The 14,252-nt window shown below is 43.0% G+C and overlaps 1 protein-coding gene across 4 annotated transcripts in view; it reads left to right on the top strand.

Moving 5' to 3' along the window:
- The window catches only part of LOC124432027 (caskin-1), a 38,681-nt gene extending 25,253 nt beyond the window's left edge, over positions 1-13,428 (top strand). For 3 of the 4 annotated variants that reach the window (XM_046980550.1, XM_046980524.1, XM_046980541.1), the window contains 6 exons: positions 7,531-7,821; positions 7,923-8,246; positions 8,340-8,677; positions 8,922-9,308; positions 9,432-9,905; positions 10,019-13,428. In XM_046980550.1, coding sequence (XP_046836506.1) covers positions 7,539-7,821; positions 7,923-8,246; positions 8,340-8,677; positions 8,922-9,308; positions 9,432-9,905; positions 10,019-10,297 — 2,085 coding nt within the window. In that variant the 5' untranslated portion in view covers positions 7,531-7,538 and the 3' untranslated portion in view covers positions 10,298-13,428. Of the gene's footprint in view, positions 1-3,685; positions 3,735-7,530; positions 7,822-7,922; positions 8,247-8,339; positions 8,678-8,921; positions 9,309-9,431; positions 9,906-10,018 lie in introns of those variants that run through there. The other variant, XM_046980533.1, reaches the window with a different exon arrangement.
- Positions 13,429-14,252: the final 824 nt, after the last annotated feature.

The raw sequence follows: 14,252 nt of genomic DNA, 5'->3' as shown, positions 1-14,252 counted from the left end.
ATCCTTTTTCATTTATCGTCACATTTTATGCATCGTTCGACGAGTACGGTGGGCGTCGACGAGGAACGCGATTGCGCTCTCATGCCTCTCTCTCTTTCTCTCTCTCTCTCTCTCTCTCTCTTTTCTCTCGACCGTATATATCTCGCGGTACATGTATGCATGTATACGCGCGAACGGAACCTGAACTCTGGCGATCGAAAGAGAGAGAGAGAGAGAGAGAGAGAGAGAGAGAGAGAGAGAGAGAGAGAGAGAGAGAGAGAGAGAGAGAGAAAGAGAAAGAGAAAGAGAACCAATGGGAAGGCAGAACGAGAGGGCATCGTTACGTCGTCGTCGTCGTCGACGACGGCGGTACTGCCGGCAGCGGCTTCCAAGCTGGCTGCTCTCGGTGGCATTACTCGATAAGGCGCATTTTCTCGCGAACCTATACATATATCGGCAAAGCCAGCTGCCAGGAGACAGGCCGAGCTTAGACCATGCGACGACAACGATGAGAGAGGTCTATGAGGAGGGACGTAACTTTGTCGATTATCGTTCGATCGAATCATTTTGCAAGCACGGTAAAAGAGGGGGAGTTGGCTTGTGTATGAGTTAAAGAGAAAGGGAAGAATATTTATTGTAGTGAGAGATCGAGTCCTGCAGGTAGAATATTATAGTAGGATTCATAATATATATATATATTTTTTTTTTTCTTTATGTATATATACGTATATATATGGAGAATCGATACGAGAATCAAGATACTTTACTTTGCATTCATTTGCAATTACACATACATATTTCACATGTCACTGTTAAATCGCTACTATTTCTAGCGTACAATTAGTAACAAGTTTTACGAGGTACCAGTTACAATTCCTACAAAGGAATACTCGATAGGTATTTGTTCTGTATTGTGGCGAATAGAAAAAAGCAGAAAATAATGAGAAAAACAGACAGAGAGAGAGAGAGAAAGAGAGAGAGAAAAGGAGAACGTCAATGAAATCGGCCGACTTTGGTTAGCGAAACGACGACAACGATGACGATCGTTTGCTCCGTTCTCGAAGCAAGTTTACGAACCCGTTCCAAGTGGCGTCCCTTCTCTATCCGTGCCAGCACCTTCCTCGACCGGCTTCTTGCATTACTTACCTTCTTTTCAGATTTCGTAACCGAGCTTGACCGATCTCAACGACGCACGAAACGAGAGCGTCCTCCTCCACCACCTCCATCTGCCTCATCGTTCTTCTTTTTTCCGTAGCTTCGTTCGCCTTTTTTGGATTCGCACGATTCGATCGCGGAAAATCGATCGACCATATACAGGATGTTCCATTTCGATTGATGATCCATTTCCAACGTAATCGTTGAAGGATAGTCGTCGTCGAGGTCACGAACCTAACAGAGTTCTTCTTCGGTGGAGGAGTAGGAAGTTGGTTATATGGTTCCTTTGGACGCGTCCAAGCATATCGATGCGTCCTTTTATTTCTTGCTCGGGTTGCGTCTGCCCAATTCTGAGAATCGAGAGAAACCCGTTCGTACGACCGACGTCGGTTTTATCGTTTTTTCCTATATACGCGCGACTACGTTTGTGCGATAAAAAGAGTAAGAAAATGGCATAGAAAAGGAGAGAGAGAGGGAGGAAAAAGGTAGGGGAGAAAAGGGACGAGACGTACGAGAGTCCCTTCGTTTCTGTTTCTCTCTCTCTCTCCCTCTCTCTCTATTCTACCTCGTTCTCTCCACTCTTCCTCGATAATAATAGGGAGCAATATCCGTCTGGCTAAACTAGCATGGCCGTGTGTTCCTGTTGCAGAACACCGGCTGTTGTTTCGCTAAATTGACATTCAAGTAGTATATTGGCTCTTATCGTGGTTAATGACGTTTGCCATGGCTCGATCGACACGAACTGTGTGTACTGGCTTTTATTCGATTATGAATTTATTTCGTTTATTCCCCTATGTTGCATGAATCGTTCATGGGATGATTTTTCTCCAACGATTATCTCCCCGAATTAATTAGCGAGCGAGCCGAAGAAAGATTCTTAGAAAAGGGTCGATCGACGCCAACTTATATACATATCTCTTTCTCTCTCTCTATATAAGTGGGTGTATCATATAATAATAATTATCGTACGTTTTTTTTTTTTCTTAAATAATAGGATCGTAATTTAGATAAGTGAAACAATAAAAAAAGAAAAAATATATAAAAAAAACGCTAGATAAGAAACGCTTTATATGATTTTCTATCTGTCATCGGTATAGCTTCTATGTATATCGATTCAAGCGTTGATAGGATACACAAAAAAGGCGTATGTTCGTCGTGTTAATTAAACGGTGCACGTTCCGCGACGGAAAAGCGAACGCGGTATGACTGCGAACGCGATAAAGTCTTGTCTTACGTTCGGAGTGACGCCATGACGATGTGTCGTACACGGAATGACACATGTGCCACGTTGACACGTGCTAACACGCCTACGCCGTAATTCTCTAATGATAGCTTTTGAATTGTCATAACTATTTCCAGTTGCGTTTACCGCCTGACCGTCGTTATAACACGAAGGAAAGAAAGAAAGAGAATAAAGAGAGAGAAAAAGAGAAAGAAAGAAAGAAAGAAGAAGAAGAAGGGGAAGGGGAAATAGACGATTCAATATTTGAAGTAGAGCCTAGTCATTTGCATGACGACTTTAACTCTTCAACGACAACGACTCTTCGACTTTACTCTATGGAAAGTGCCTTAAGAGAGTATCTACTCAGTTCTTTGAAAAAAGAAATAATAAAAAAGAAAAAGAATCGATTTTTTCATTTCCTTTTTGTAGTTTCTTCTTCGAGTTTGAGTATATACGTATAGTAGGTATGCGGTTATACACACACACACACACATATATATATATACATATATATGGAATGAGAACGATGCGAGTCAGCTGACTATAAAAGAAACAATTTATTTTATTTCGTTTCGTCGGCCCGGTCGGTTCATCATTTTTTTCTTTTCTTCTTTTTTCCCCCGAAAAAAAAAAAAGAAGAAAGATGTGTCGAAATCGATTCTAATCGTTTTCGTTTTGTAACTCGTCCAATTGGAAATGTCGAATAAGTGAAACGCAGGATCGAAATAACGAGACTTTCGTTCTCGATCGATCGAACGCGAGCGAACGCGCGCGCGCGCGCGCGCTCTCTTTCCGTACTGTAATTCCGTCGTCCCTAGGTTGCTCGTAAATTACGCTCGGTCCATCGGCCAGTATCGCGTGGAAAAGAAGCAAGGCGATCGGCACAGTACGCGCATTGTAAGTAAACCTTCGTTACGTGCGCCACGTATTCGTGTGTGTGTGTGTGTGTGTGTGTGTGTGTGTGTGTGTCTGTCAACTCTTTCAAGGGTGTTCGTACGTGCGTGTCCGTGTATGTGTATGTCTCTTTGTAAGGTAGATATACATATATAGGTATATGTATATGCGTGCAAGTAAGGAGGGACCTTCGCAGAAACGATCTGGAAACTGGCACGTTCGATGCCGATGCGAGGACTCGAGTGAACTTTGTGAACTAGATCGCACGCTGCACCCTCCTCCTCCTCCTCCTCCTCCTCCTCCTCCTCCTCCTCCTCCTCCTTCTTCTTCTCTACCTTCTCCTCTTCCTCGTATCCCGTCGTAAACGAAGCAAAAGCAGAATATAAACCAAGCGACTTTTCGATTAACTTTCAAGCCGTTGTATTGCCTTTAGGGAGTACTCTTTCGTTCATGGACTGTCAAAGAAATAGAACTAATTCATATGGTAATTGATATTTTTCAGTATTTATCTATTCGTATTTTAGAGAGAGAGAGAGAGAGAGGGTTATCGAAAAAGTACAAACGTTCTTTTCGTTTCTTTTCGATCGTAAATTAGAATAATTTCTCGAAAAGAAATCGAATCGATTCGCTTTCATTTTCCGATAGAGTTTATTTCTTCGAAAGTTATTGAAAAAGTCTTTGGGGAAAGCAATGATCAAGAAGAGAAAGAGGAAGAGAGAAAATAGAAGCACGAGACCTTTTGGAAAGTTTAATTCCAAGTGGGGACTGGTTACTTTAATTAGCGAGTTTATTTCGAGGAATAGTAATCATCGTTCGAGGAAGATGATCGAGGATGATGTTATATGCGGCATGTTCGTGGAAAGATTATTTACGAACGCTTATCGTATTTCTTTTATAACTAAGTCGTGCAGAGATCTTCTACACGCGTCTATATTTACGTGACCGGAGAATCCTCTCGATGTGGATACAAACGTACGTGCTGCCTTTAAAAGCTTTTTCAAAATAAGACGTCGGTGTTACTATCTACGTAGATACGTAGGCGTTTACTACGGGTGCATCGAGATGAGAATACCCATAATGTAATGTGTCTTTCGTATTTTGGTAGGGTCCATATCGAGAACACATGGCAAGTTAAACGTTTAACGTAGAAGACGTTAACGTATGCATGTATATATATGTGTACGTGTGCGCAAGAAGAAGACGAGCCCGAGAGACTACTTCTCTGGACGATCGTTCATCGACGACGAAAAGTCCACGAGTAATAATACATAAAAGACATAAGAGGAGCGTGTCGAAACGAGCGCGGTTTCTCTATCCTACTTTTGTAAACGCTCGTGCCGATCCGTTCACGTTCGACTTTGTACGTGTACGGTACGTAGGTACAAAGTATCCTGCATTTCGCGAGAATACTCCAACTTTATTCCTGCTTTCGAGTCCTCCTTCGTTTCTTTTTTATCGTCTTGCTTTTTTTTCTTCGACACATTTTTCTTCTCTTTCCTTGTTCTCTCTTTCTCCCTCTTTTTTTTTATCTTGCTTTATTAACATCTGGAATCCGTAATGATAATGGCAACGATAATAATAATGATAAGAATTGCAAGCGGTATCGTTTTCTCTATGCAGATACATTCCACTAAACCGGCAAAATCGGCACGAAGAAATAAAGCGCGCGAGAAGATTAATGCAATTTTGCAAGAGATGCACGAGCTAGATGTGGGTCGGTCTCTCTCACAATGCAACGACGTGTACCGCCCATCATCGTTTCGCATACCACGTCTATCTATGCCGAAGATAGCACGCTGCTCGGATTTCATTTCATTCGTTTTTGCCTCCGTAAGCTATGTATGCATAAAATGCGCTTAGCACATTAAGAATCTACATTTTAGATCTGCTTTTATCTTCGCTTTGTCGTCCCTGATAAAAAGTATTATATCGTTTGGTAATTAAGTCGCGGACGGATGATGGCTAAGAAAGAAAGGAAATGAAAAGAAAAAAGAAAAAGAGAAATAAAGGAAGAAAATTTTTACGAGAAAAAAAAAGTACCTCGAACGATTCGTGAGAAAAAGATAGAGAACGCAATCATTATTTTACAAGTAAGAAAGAAGATAAAGAATAGGATGGGCCGAACTGTCATTTCCAGTCGAGTTCTTTCAATCCCATCAAAAAGGGAACGCGATGTCGGCTAGAGAAACGAAAAGAGTGAAGAAAAAGAAAAAGAAGAAGAAGAAGAAGTAGTGGAAGAAGAAGTTTCTTCTTCGGGAGACACGAGAGGCAAAGTATTTAAATTTTCTGAGCAAGCTCAGTGGTTCCCCTGGTGTTGTCCCCAAAGTCTTCTCCTCCTCCTCCATATTTCTCTCTTCCTTCTATCATTCTCGTCTTCTTCATTATTCCGCTACGTAACTGTGCGGAGAGATGGATATAGAGAAAGAGAGAAAGAGATGGTTCTCGGAAGAGTACCAAAGAAACACGATGGCTCCTCCTCGTCTCTTTGTCCCATCCAAAGGCATCAGTTTTTCTGTGTTTGCGCAACCAATTGACACAGCCCGTTGACTTTGACCTCCTCCTCCTTATACCACTTCTTCTTCCTCCTCCTTCTCCACCTCCACTTCTTCCTCCTCGTCCTATGTATCCCCTCTAGTCAGGTTCCTTTCGCACCTACGCCAGAGAGAGAGAGAGAGAGAGAGAGAGAGAGAGAGAGAGAGAGAGAGAGAGAGAACCTTTCTCGTCCACCTACGAGCCGTGAAATCTTGTGAAAGAATAATGTTAATCACTTCAAGTAAAATGGCCCCCCACGTTTCCCGAAACTTTTCTATTATTTTCTTCTTGCGCTTTAAATCCTTTCTTCGTTAATTCGACCAACTCGTTTCGCTTGATTTATATTTCTCAAAGGAAAGCTATAAGAATGATGTCTACGCGGAAAGAAGAATACTTCTGGACGTGCGAATTTTCAGCACTCTTTTCTTTTTCTCTCTTTTAGTTTCAAAGATGAAAGGTCCGAGGATGTTTGGCATTGTAAAATTTTACGTTGCGTTTCCGTTCCCTTATCGCGATTGACGTAAGGCAACGGGTTTGGTCAGCCAAGAAACGCTTGGAGCAATAAACCTTCGAGTTTCCGGAATACCCTGAGGCCAAGTGTAGAGAAATAGAAAGAAGGAGAGAGAGAGTGGGGGAGAGAGACGGAGAAACAAGGCTGAATTTAGACGCTCGGCGCCCAGCGTCTTTCTATTTCTCTCTTTCCCTCCCTCCTCCTCCTCCTTTCCTTTACTTTTTCCTCTCTTTGTACAAAACCACCCTCGCATCCTCGTCTTTCGAGAAACGAGAAAGGTAGTCATTGTCGACGAGCCACGACTGTAGGTTATATCCGCGAAAAGAAATGATTAGGGGAAAAGAGAAAGAGATGTATAGCGTTCGCGCGCACTCGGCCTCTTTCGACGGCGCGACGAACGACACAACATTCTGGTATTGAGATAATTAGAACGGGTGTCTCCGTCGTCGTCGTCGTCGTCGTCGTCGTCGTCGTCGTCGTCGTCGTCGTCATCCTCGTCGTTTCCGCCGCGTTCACATCAAGAGTGACGCAAAGAAAAGAAAAGAGAGAAAAGGGGAGCGTTGTAACGATTCAAAGAGACGAAATTTCTTCTCGGCGCGACGTGTCGTTGAATTTTATATTACGCGCACGCGAGGACGCAACATCGGCGAAACACAATGGAAGACGTGATTCATCGAGATTGCATCTCCTTCTACATCTTTCTCTCTCTCTCTCTCTCTCTCCCATCTTTTCCATCACTGGAAGAGAGTCGCGTTAATCAGCGAACTGCAACGAATCGTTGCCTCGTTATCTTTATAGAAAAAGAGAGGGAGGTAGGTAGGTAGGTAGTAGGTAGTGTATGCACATGCATTGGCGGTGATCCAATGGGCTGCAGTAAAAACTTTTATCGATTTTCTCATTACGGCGCATTCTTAAACGACTTAACGTAATGTGCTTCTGCTGGTGAAAATGATGCGCCATTCTTGGAACGGCCTTTGCCGATCCTGGCCAATCGTGTCTACTTCTCAACGAGCACAATCATTAAGGTCTCGTTTATTTGAGAGTTCGATGCAAAATTTCGAGGCCTCATCGATCATGCAAATTTACGTATGCGGTCGATTCGCGAGATAAAGGGACGATCGTCGAATATCAAAGTCGAATCATTTTCTTTTCGTTTTTTTTTTTTTTCTTTTTTCTTTTTTATTACGGAGAATTGGGAGCGATTTTAATGTTATTTCATTTGTGGATCGTGTTCCAGTTGGCGGTATGAGCCGGCCATCGAAAGCCGTCACTCAGGCGAAGAAAGTAGCGCCGCCGGCCGTACCTGACGTCTTTCGACATTCTGGCTCTTCCTTTGGATCGGCCGGATATGCGAGCAGCGAGGATAGCTGCTTCCTCCCTGGAAGCGGCGGTGGTAGTGGTGGTGGCCCGGCCACCGACGATGCTTCTTATGGGATGCCATCTGGAAAAAGTCCGGGACCTATTTTTACGCACCCAGGATTTGCCTTCCCACCGGTCGTCGGCAAATACGCTCACGCGGAGGATCAAGGTAGTTATCGTTCGACCGATAGATTTTTAGACTCTTTTACACAACCTGTTGACCGTACGAACGATTCGTTTGAGCAAAAAATCTACCTATTCGATTTGAAGGTATCGACATGACGCAAAGTCCTGGAAGAGATAGTCCTGGCAGTTCGGGATCGGGTTCGGGTTCGAGACATTCAACCGCGTCTTTGGATTCTGGAAGAGCATCCGGATATCATTTGGGTCCACGCGGACCCGGTGCTCTCGCGTCATCGCCGAGGTGTTCCATCAGCTCCCTTGGGAGCCATCCGGACAGACCGGCGGATCTCGACGTCGTTCACGCTTGGCTGACCGAGCTACAATTCGAAGAATACTTTCCCCTCTTCGCTTCAGCGGGTTACGACCTTGCTACCATAACGCGCATGACGCCTGAGGATCTAACGGCTATAGGTACGCGTGTTTACGTCACCGCATACCTTTTTTTCCTTTTTTTTTTTTATATTCTTCTCACCGCGATATATTTTGATCGCGTTTATTTCGCAGGTATTAAGAAGCCCAATCATAGGAAGCGCTTGAAAGCGGAGATAGACAATTTGAACATCGGAGATGGATTACCGGAGCACGTACCTGGCTCGCTCGAGGAGTGGCTGAGACTTCTCAGACTCGAGGAATATCTCGGTGCTCTTCATCAACAGGGTATGCGTTCGGTCGAAGACGTTACGACTTTGACTTGGGAGGATCTCGAAGACATCGGTATCGTACGTTTGGGTCATCAAAAGAAGTTGCTATTAGCTATTAAAAGAGTTAAGGATATTCGTGCGGGCAAGCGCATACAACCTCTCGATCTGGCGCGTCTGCCTCCACATCCTGGACACACGCAGGTGATTGAACGATCCTAAGGGAAATTTTATTCTACGCAGTTTGTGCTCTTAGAAACTTTTACAAAGTTTTCCTTTAAGAGAATTATTTCAAATGGTAACTCGAAACATCGCAGAGATATCAAGATCTTTTCGATTCTGCAAGAACCGTAGTAGAAGCCCCTTAATTTTATTCCGAAGGCAACAGTTTGTGCCTTCGACGGGGAACGAGAGGTAATGTAAAATTTGCATTTTGATCGGTTCTCAGGACGTCGTTATTCAACGAGGCGGTCCCGACTTGCCGTCGCCCGACGAGGACTGCTCCTCGCCCGTTCTGAGATCCTTTCAGAGGGGTGGAAGCGAAGCGAACACCGGTGCTGCTTGGAGGAGCATGTACGCCGCTCTGCCGAGCGATTACAATACGGTGGGAAGAGGTGGATCCCGAGGAAAGTCTTTAGAAAGCTTGGAGGACGCACCGCTCGGCTATCCACCCTCGCCGGCGCCACAATCGCATCCTCAGCCGTTAGATTGGCGCCCGCGAAGCTTCGAGGACGGCGATCTGACTCCTACGAACGACGCTTCCGCGGTAGACGCTGGTGGGGGAACTCTTCCACGTCCGAGACATTGCCTGGTTCGTCCGCGGCCGGTTGCAAAGGTAACTTCCCTTTTCTTTTTTTTTTTTTTGTTTTTTCCTTCATTAAATCGTTCGTAAGTGAACGATGGAGAGATGGATGAAAAGGCATAACGAACTGATCAGACGAATGACTGATGTGTTTAGGTCACCGCGACCCCAGGGCAGTTCAAGTCGTTGCCCCGTGATTTCGACAACAAGTATCAATTGACGTACGGACTGGAGAGTAGTCCCCATCTTCCTAAACGTTGTCCACCCTCGCCACCGAGACGACAAAGTTCGAGAGACACGGCTGGACCGACCGTCGTGACCGTCGGTGGTTCTACCGTCGGTGACGTCGTTATAGATTGCAGCGGTCCCGTGCCTACTGCTTCCTGCGAGGATCATCACATTCATCAGCATCAACAGCATCATCACCTACAGCACCATCATCATCTCCATCACACTCCGCCTCCACCGCCAGCACCAGCGCCAGCATCTTCCACTCCTCAACAAGCCAATCGGCCGCCGTCTTCGATGTCACGTTCCTGGGGCAGCGTAAGCGTCAACGTCAACGAGGAACACGAATTAATTGCCTCGCTCGCTCTACAACATCGAAATGGTTCCGATGCCAGCTTTAAGGTACTCCAGATAAACACCTTAACTCGGGGGAGGGGGAGGGGGCGGAAAAATTATCCGATCTTTATGATCGTTTTATATATGGATTAACGTCTATCGTTTGAATGTCCTTGCAGTCGAGTTCCAGTACAGAATCAGACTCGTTACCATTCGCGAACGAGAATGCCGGGACGATAAAGCAGAGAGCTGCTCGGGCTCAAGAATATGCGACGAGCGGTGCCGGTGGTGGTGGTGGTGGTATCGGTGGTCACATCGTTGGACATCACTCTAGCGGTGGCGGTGGCGTTGGCGAACCTGCCGACGTTCTCAACGACATTGGAAATATGCTTGCCACTCTGACCGACGAACTTGATGCGATGCTCGAAGAGGAGAAGCGTCAGGGCCTGAATTCATAATCTTCACTGCCTTTCTTTGCACTTTTTCAATTTACTATTTACTAGCGTTGCCATAAATGACGGCGGGCTCTTTCGAATCGCAACAAATATTTAGATACACGCATAAAAACTTGGCAAAGATATCGGAAGCAAAATATATACCGGAGGCAAAATAAGTAACCGTTGAAGGCAAACGGTATGCGGCTGAGAGCGACCCGATCAGAAAAGAGAGAGTGTGAGAGAGAGAGAGAGAGAGAGAGAGAGAGAGAGAGAGAGAGAGAAGAGAAAACTGGAAATATCCAAAGGGCCGACGCGAGTCCCTTGCGCCGTCGAAACTGTTCGCGGATAGAAGGAAACGTTCGTTCCCGATGTGGCGACGGACGTCGTTTAACGTGTTTACGCTACATCGACTTAACGGCAGGTAGTAAATTATGTCACGGGATAAGGATATTTCTACGCGCGAAAGTCGATGCGGCGGAACTTTCCGATGCCTTTTTCCCACGCGTTCGTATTCTTCGATTGGTTTATTCGTATTTTTCGTTAGGGAGGGGGAAGATCTTTATTTTTCTATGGAAATATTGCGGACTTCCTTTGAAGTTTCCAGAGATATAAGCTGGTATTGCAGCACCGTTGCACAAGTTTTTCTTTCTTTCTTTTTTTGTTTTTTTTTTGTTTTGTTTTTTTCTTTTCCCACAGTCGAAAGTAGTCGTATCGTACTCTGCGTCATTTTTATTACTTTCTCGAGTATTTTTTCGGTCAAATGACGTACGATCGGGATGTACTTTGAATTGATCATATAACGATACGTTTGTCACGCACATTGTATTCTATTTTTTCACAAAAGCATTTTGTTTAAAAATAAGAAACATATATATATATATATATACGTACGACGAGTTGGCGTCGGGTACGCGAAGAACGATTTTAATTTTTATAAAAAATTATTCTTACAAAATAATACTCGAAAGCTTTACACTTTTTCATCGTATAAAGACTGACGCATGTTCTCTGGGAATTTCATTGCAACAGATATCACGTACATTCCAACTATCGACTTTTCCTTTTTCACTTCCGTCCTTCCGTAGAACTATATAGCGTGACCGGGACCTTCGATGACCGTTGACACTTAAATACTATTGTAAGGAAAGAAAGTTTCGCGTCCCATACTCGGGTTTATCATAAATCATTCATTCTCGTTATAGCTACGCGATACGAAAATGTAGTTACCAGCATTTCGATGCTACGCGACATACATATTCACGACATCGTCACACAATATAATCGCGATATCTGTGCGAGGAACGAGAACTTTAAAACGAATTTTGCATCTTCATTCGTCTCGAATTCCTTCGACAAAGTTCTACGACGACACTTTATAATAATATTGAGAATAAAGAAAGCCGACCGATAGAGAAGAAAAGGCTTTAGCCGGCGATCGAATTTTTCCAAGGCAATACGGTTTAGCGATGACACATAATTACTGTATGCCAATTAACGTTTTATATTTATTGTCTGTACTAATAAACATAGTGACGTACGTAATTCACTATTACCGTGTGGTGCGGCCGTGTGGTGCGTAGAGTATCCATGCGTATCAAATCAAATCGTAATTGTAGCAGTGAAACGTTATATAAGACACACCGTGTCCAGGTGCTTCTTGCTCCGAATGCTGGTGCGTACTGAGACTTCTATGTAGGATTTAAGAAGCATGAAATTTAATAAGGAAAAAAATAAATAAATAATTAACAAGTTAAAGGGATAAACGTATTATAGAACGTGAGTTATAGAGAGAACCGTCAACTAAATATTCATTGTCATGTTTGAAAGGAACGATGGTAAAAAAGAAAAAAAAAAAAAAAACGATCTTACTCGTACTCTGCGAAACATAAGAAATGCCTGTCGAGAGGTCTCCGTATGGACCAGTCCTCCCCGAATCGACTAAAAAGGAAAACGGAACGGAACAAAAGAAAAGAAAAGAAAGAGAAAAGGGCGTGATTCCGCGAGTGAACATGTTGATGTAGTACCATTGTAATCGCTCCTCCGATGCACTCTATATTGTTTTTGCCTCGACACAGGTCATTGCTCTTAATTGGATCCAATTACGTTCCACCGACATGACAAGAAACACACGGTAGAACATACACAGAAAACATGAGATACACTTAAACTTAGAATTAATGGATTAAAAAATCGGGCCCGCCAACCAAGCGCAGTCCGCAGACGTCTTGTTAACTACTGTAGTTATATAGTTCTATACATACATATTTATATATATATATATATATATACCATTGGCGAGCAGTGAATTTTGGGGGAGGGGGTCGTGTTTTGCGGTGCTAGAGGATTACAAGCGACTCTATTTCTTTTGCTTTTTCGTCAGGATTTTCGAATGATGTTCGTTTGAACTAAAGGTACGTTTCATCATGATATCAGAAGAAAAATGGACATTGATAATGTGTATGTGTGTGCGCGCGCGCGAACGCGCGTCGAACACGCTCTGTAAAACTCGTGTTTGAGTAATTGATTGATTATATACAACGATCGACGGAACGTCGATCTTTCCTCCCCTTAATTTTTCATTCGTTCCTCTCGTTATAAATATTTGTAGGATTTCTTCCTTAAGGAAAGAACGCATCTTCCATATCGTATACTTTATAAACGATCGATCAGTCGTACTTCCTCGTAGTTAGTTAATCATGATTAGAGAGAAAGTGAGAACGTTTATTAGATCTGCGATGATTGTTTCTTTTTTTTTTTTTTTTTAGATGTCCACGCCATTTAACAAGCGATTTTTTAGGACGATGTTCGATGACGGAAACATAGGCAGCTAACGAAGAGTTTCCTGAAAGCATTGCTTCTGCATGGTGTATACATATTATAGATATATAAATATATATATATATATATACATACAGACGTGTATATATACATATATATATATATATATATATATTAAATTAGAGTTATAGATTTTGTACAAACGTATGCGTTGCCACGGTCTCGCTCGAGCGAGCACGATGCCCGCCTAAGCTGCATTGTACAACCCCCTCTCCCTTCCATGTTGGTTTAAATGCGCGTTAAATATATTATTTGGTTTAACGATTACGAACGAAAGGTGATTGCTCTTTAAATAAAGCCAATTGACGCACCTACTTGCTATTTGCCGGATCTTTTCCAATATCCCTTGTATCAATCTACTTGCTACGAGATATCTACTTGTTGCGATGAATCATTCTTTACAAGGGGAGGCTTCGAACGGCGTATTACGTCAAGGGTATAAGAAAATTATTGGTTCGTTTTTTTCTTTCTTTTCTTTTTTTTCTTTCTTTTTTTTTTACGATACGTCGCCAAATAAAGAAAATTTCTACCGGCTGACTCTGTGTGCGTTTATTACGGTACCGGTGTTCGTTCTCTTCTATCGTCGATAAAAAATGCAATCTCGTATGCAACGGCCTTGCACGGTGCATCTTACATCGGGAGAAAGTGATACGTAGTAGTAGATGGGCAAGTAAAAAAAAATATACAATCGTACGTGGGATAATTTAATGAAGGAGTATCGCATGGGATTTCGTATATCCTTTATTAAAGAGAGCGCGGATCGTAAGATAGTACGAGTTTGATATCAATCTGAAACGTTTTTAATTTCACTAATTTCTTCTTTCTTTTTTCCCTCGTACCACTTTATTTGACTTTTAAAAAAGGGTTCAACTTTCAGTAATTTAGAAGAAACGAGATCTCTACGAAGCGCTCGACATCGAAACGAATGATTCGGAATAGATAAAAATAAAAGATTGGATTTATCGACGGGCAATTGGGAAAATGCAATTTGCGTTTTAGAGCGAAGCGAAAACACGATCGATTTTCGATCGTCCAGTTCGAACGAAATTAAATGTCGCTCGTAAATAGGATTTAAAAAAAGAGACGAAAACGGCCACTTTCAATCGCAGTTTTGCTTTTTTCAGCGGTTTTTTTTTTC

The sequence above is a fragment of the Vespa crabro genome, chromosome 1 (assembly GCF_910589235.1).
Source record: "Vespa crabro chromosome 1, iyVesCrab1.2, whole genome shotgun sequence".
Lineage (NCBI taxonomy): Eukaryota > Metazoa > Arthropoda > Insecta > Hymenoptera > Vespidae > Vespa > Vespa crabro.
The sequence above is the reverse complement of the archived record's forward strand: the minus strand, read 5'-3'. Positions and strand labels throughout refer to the sequence as shown.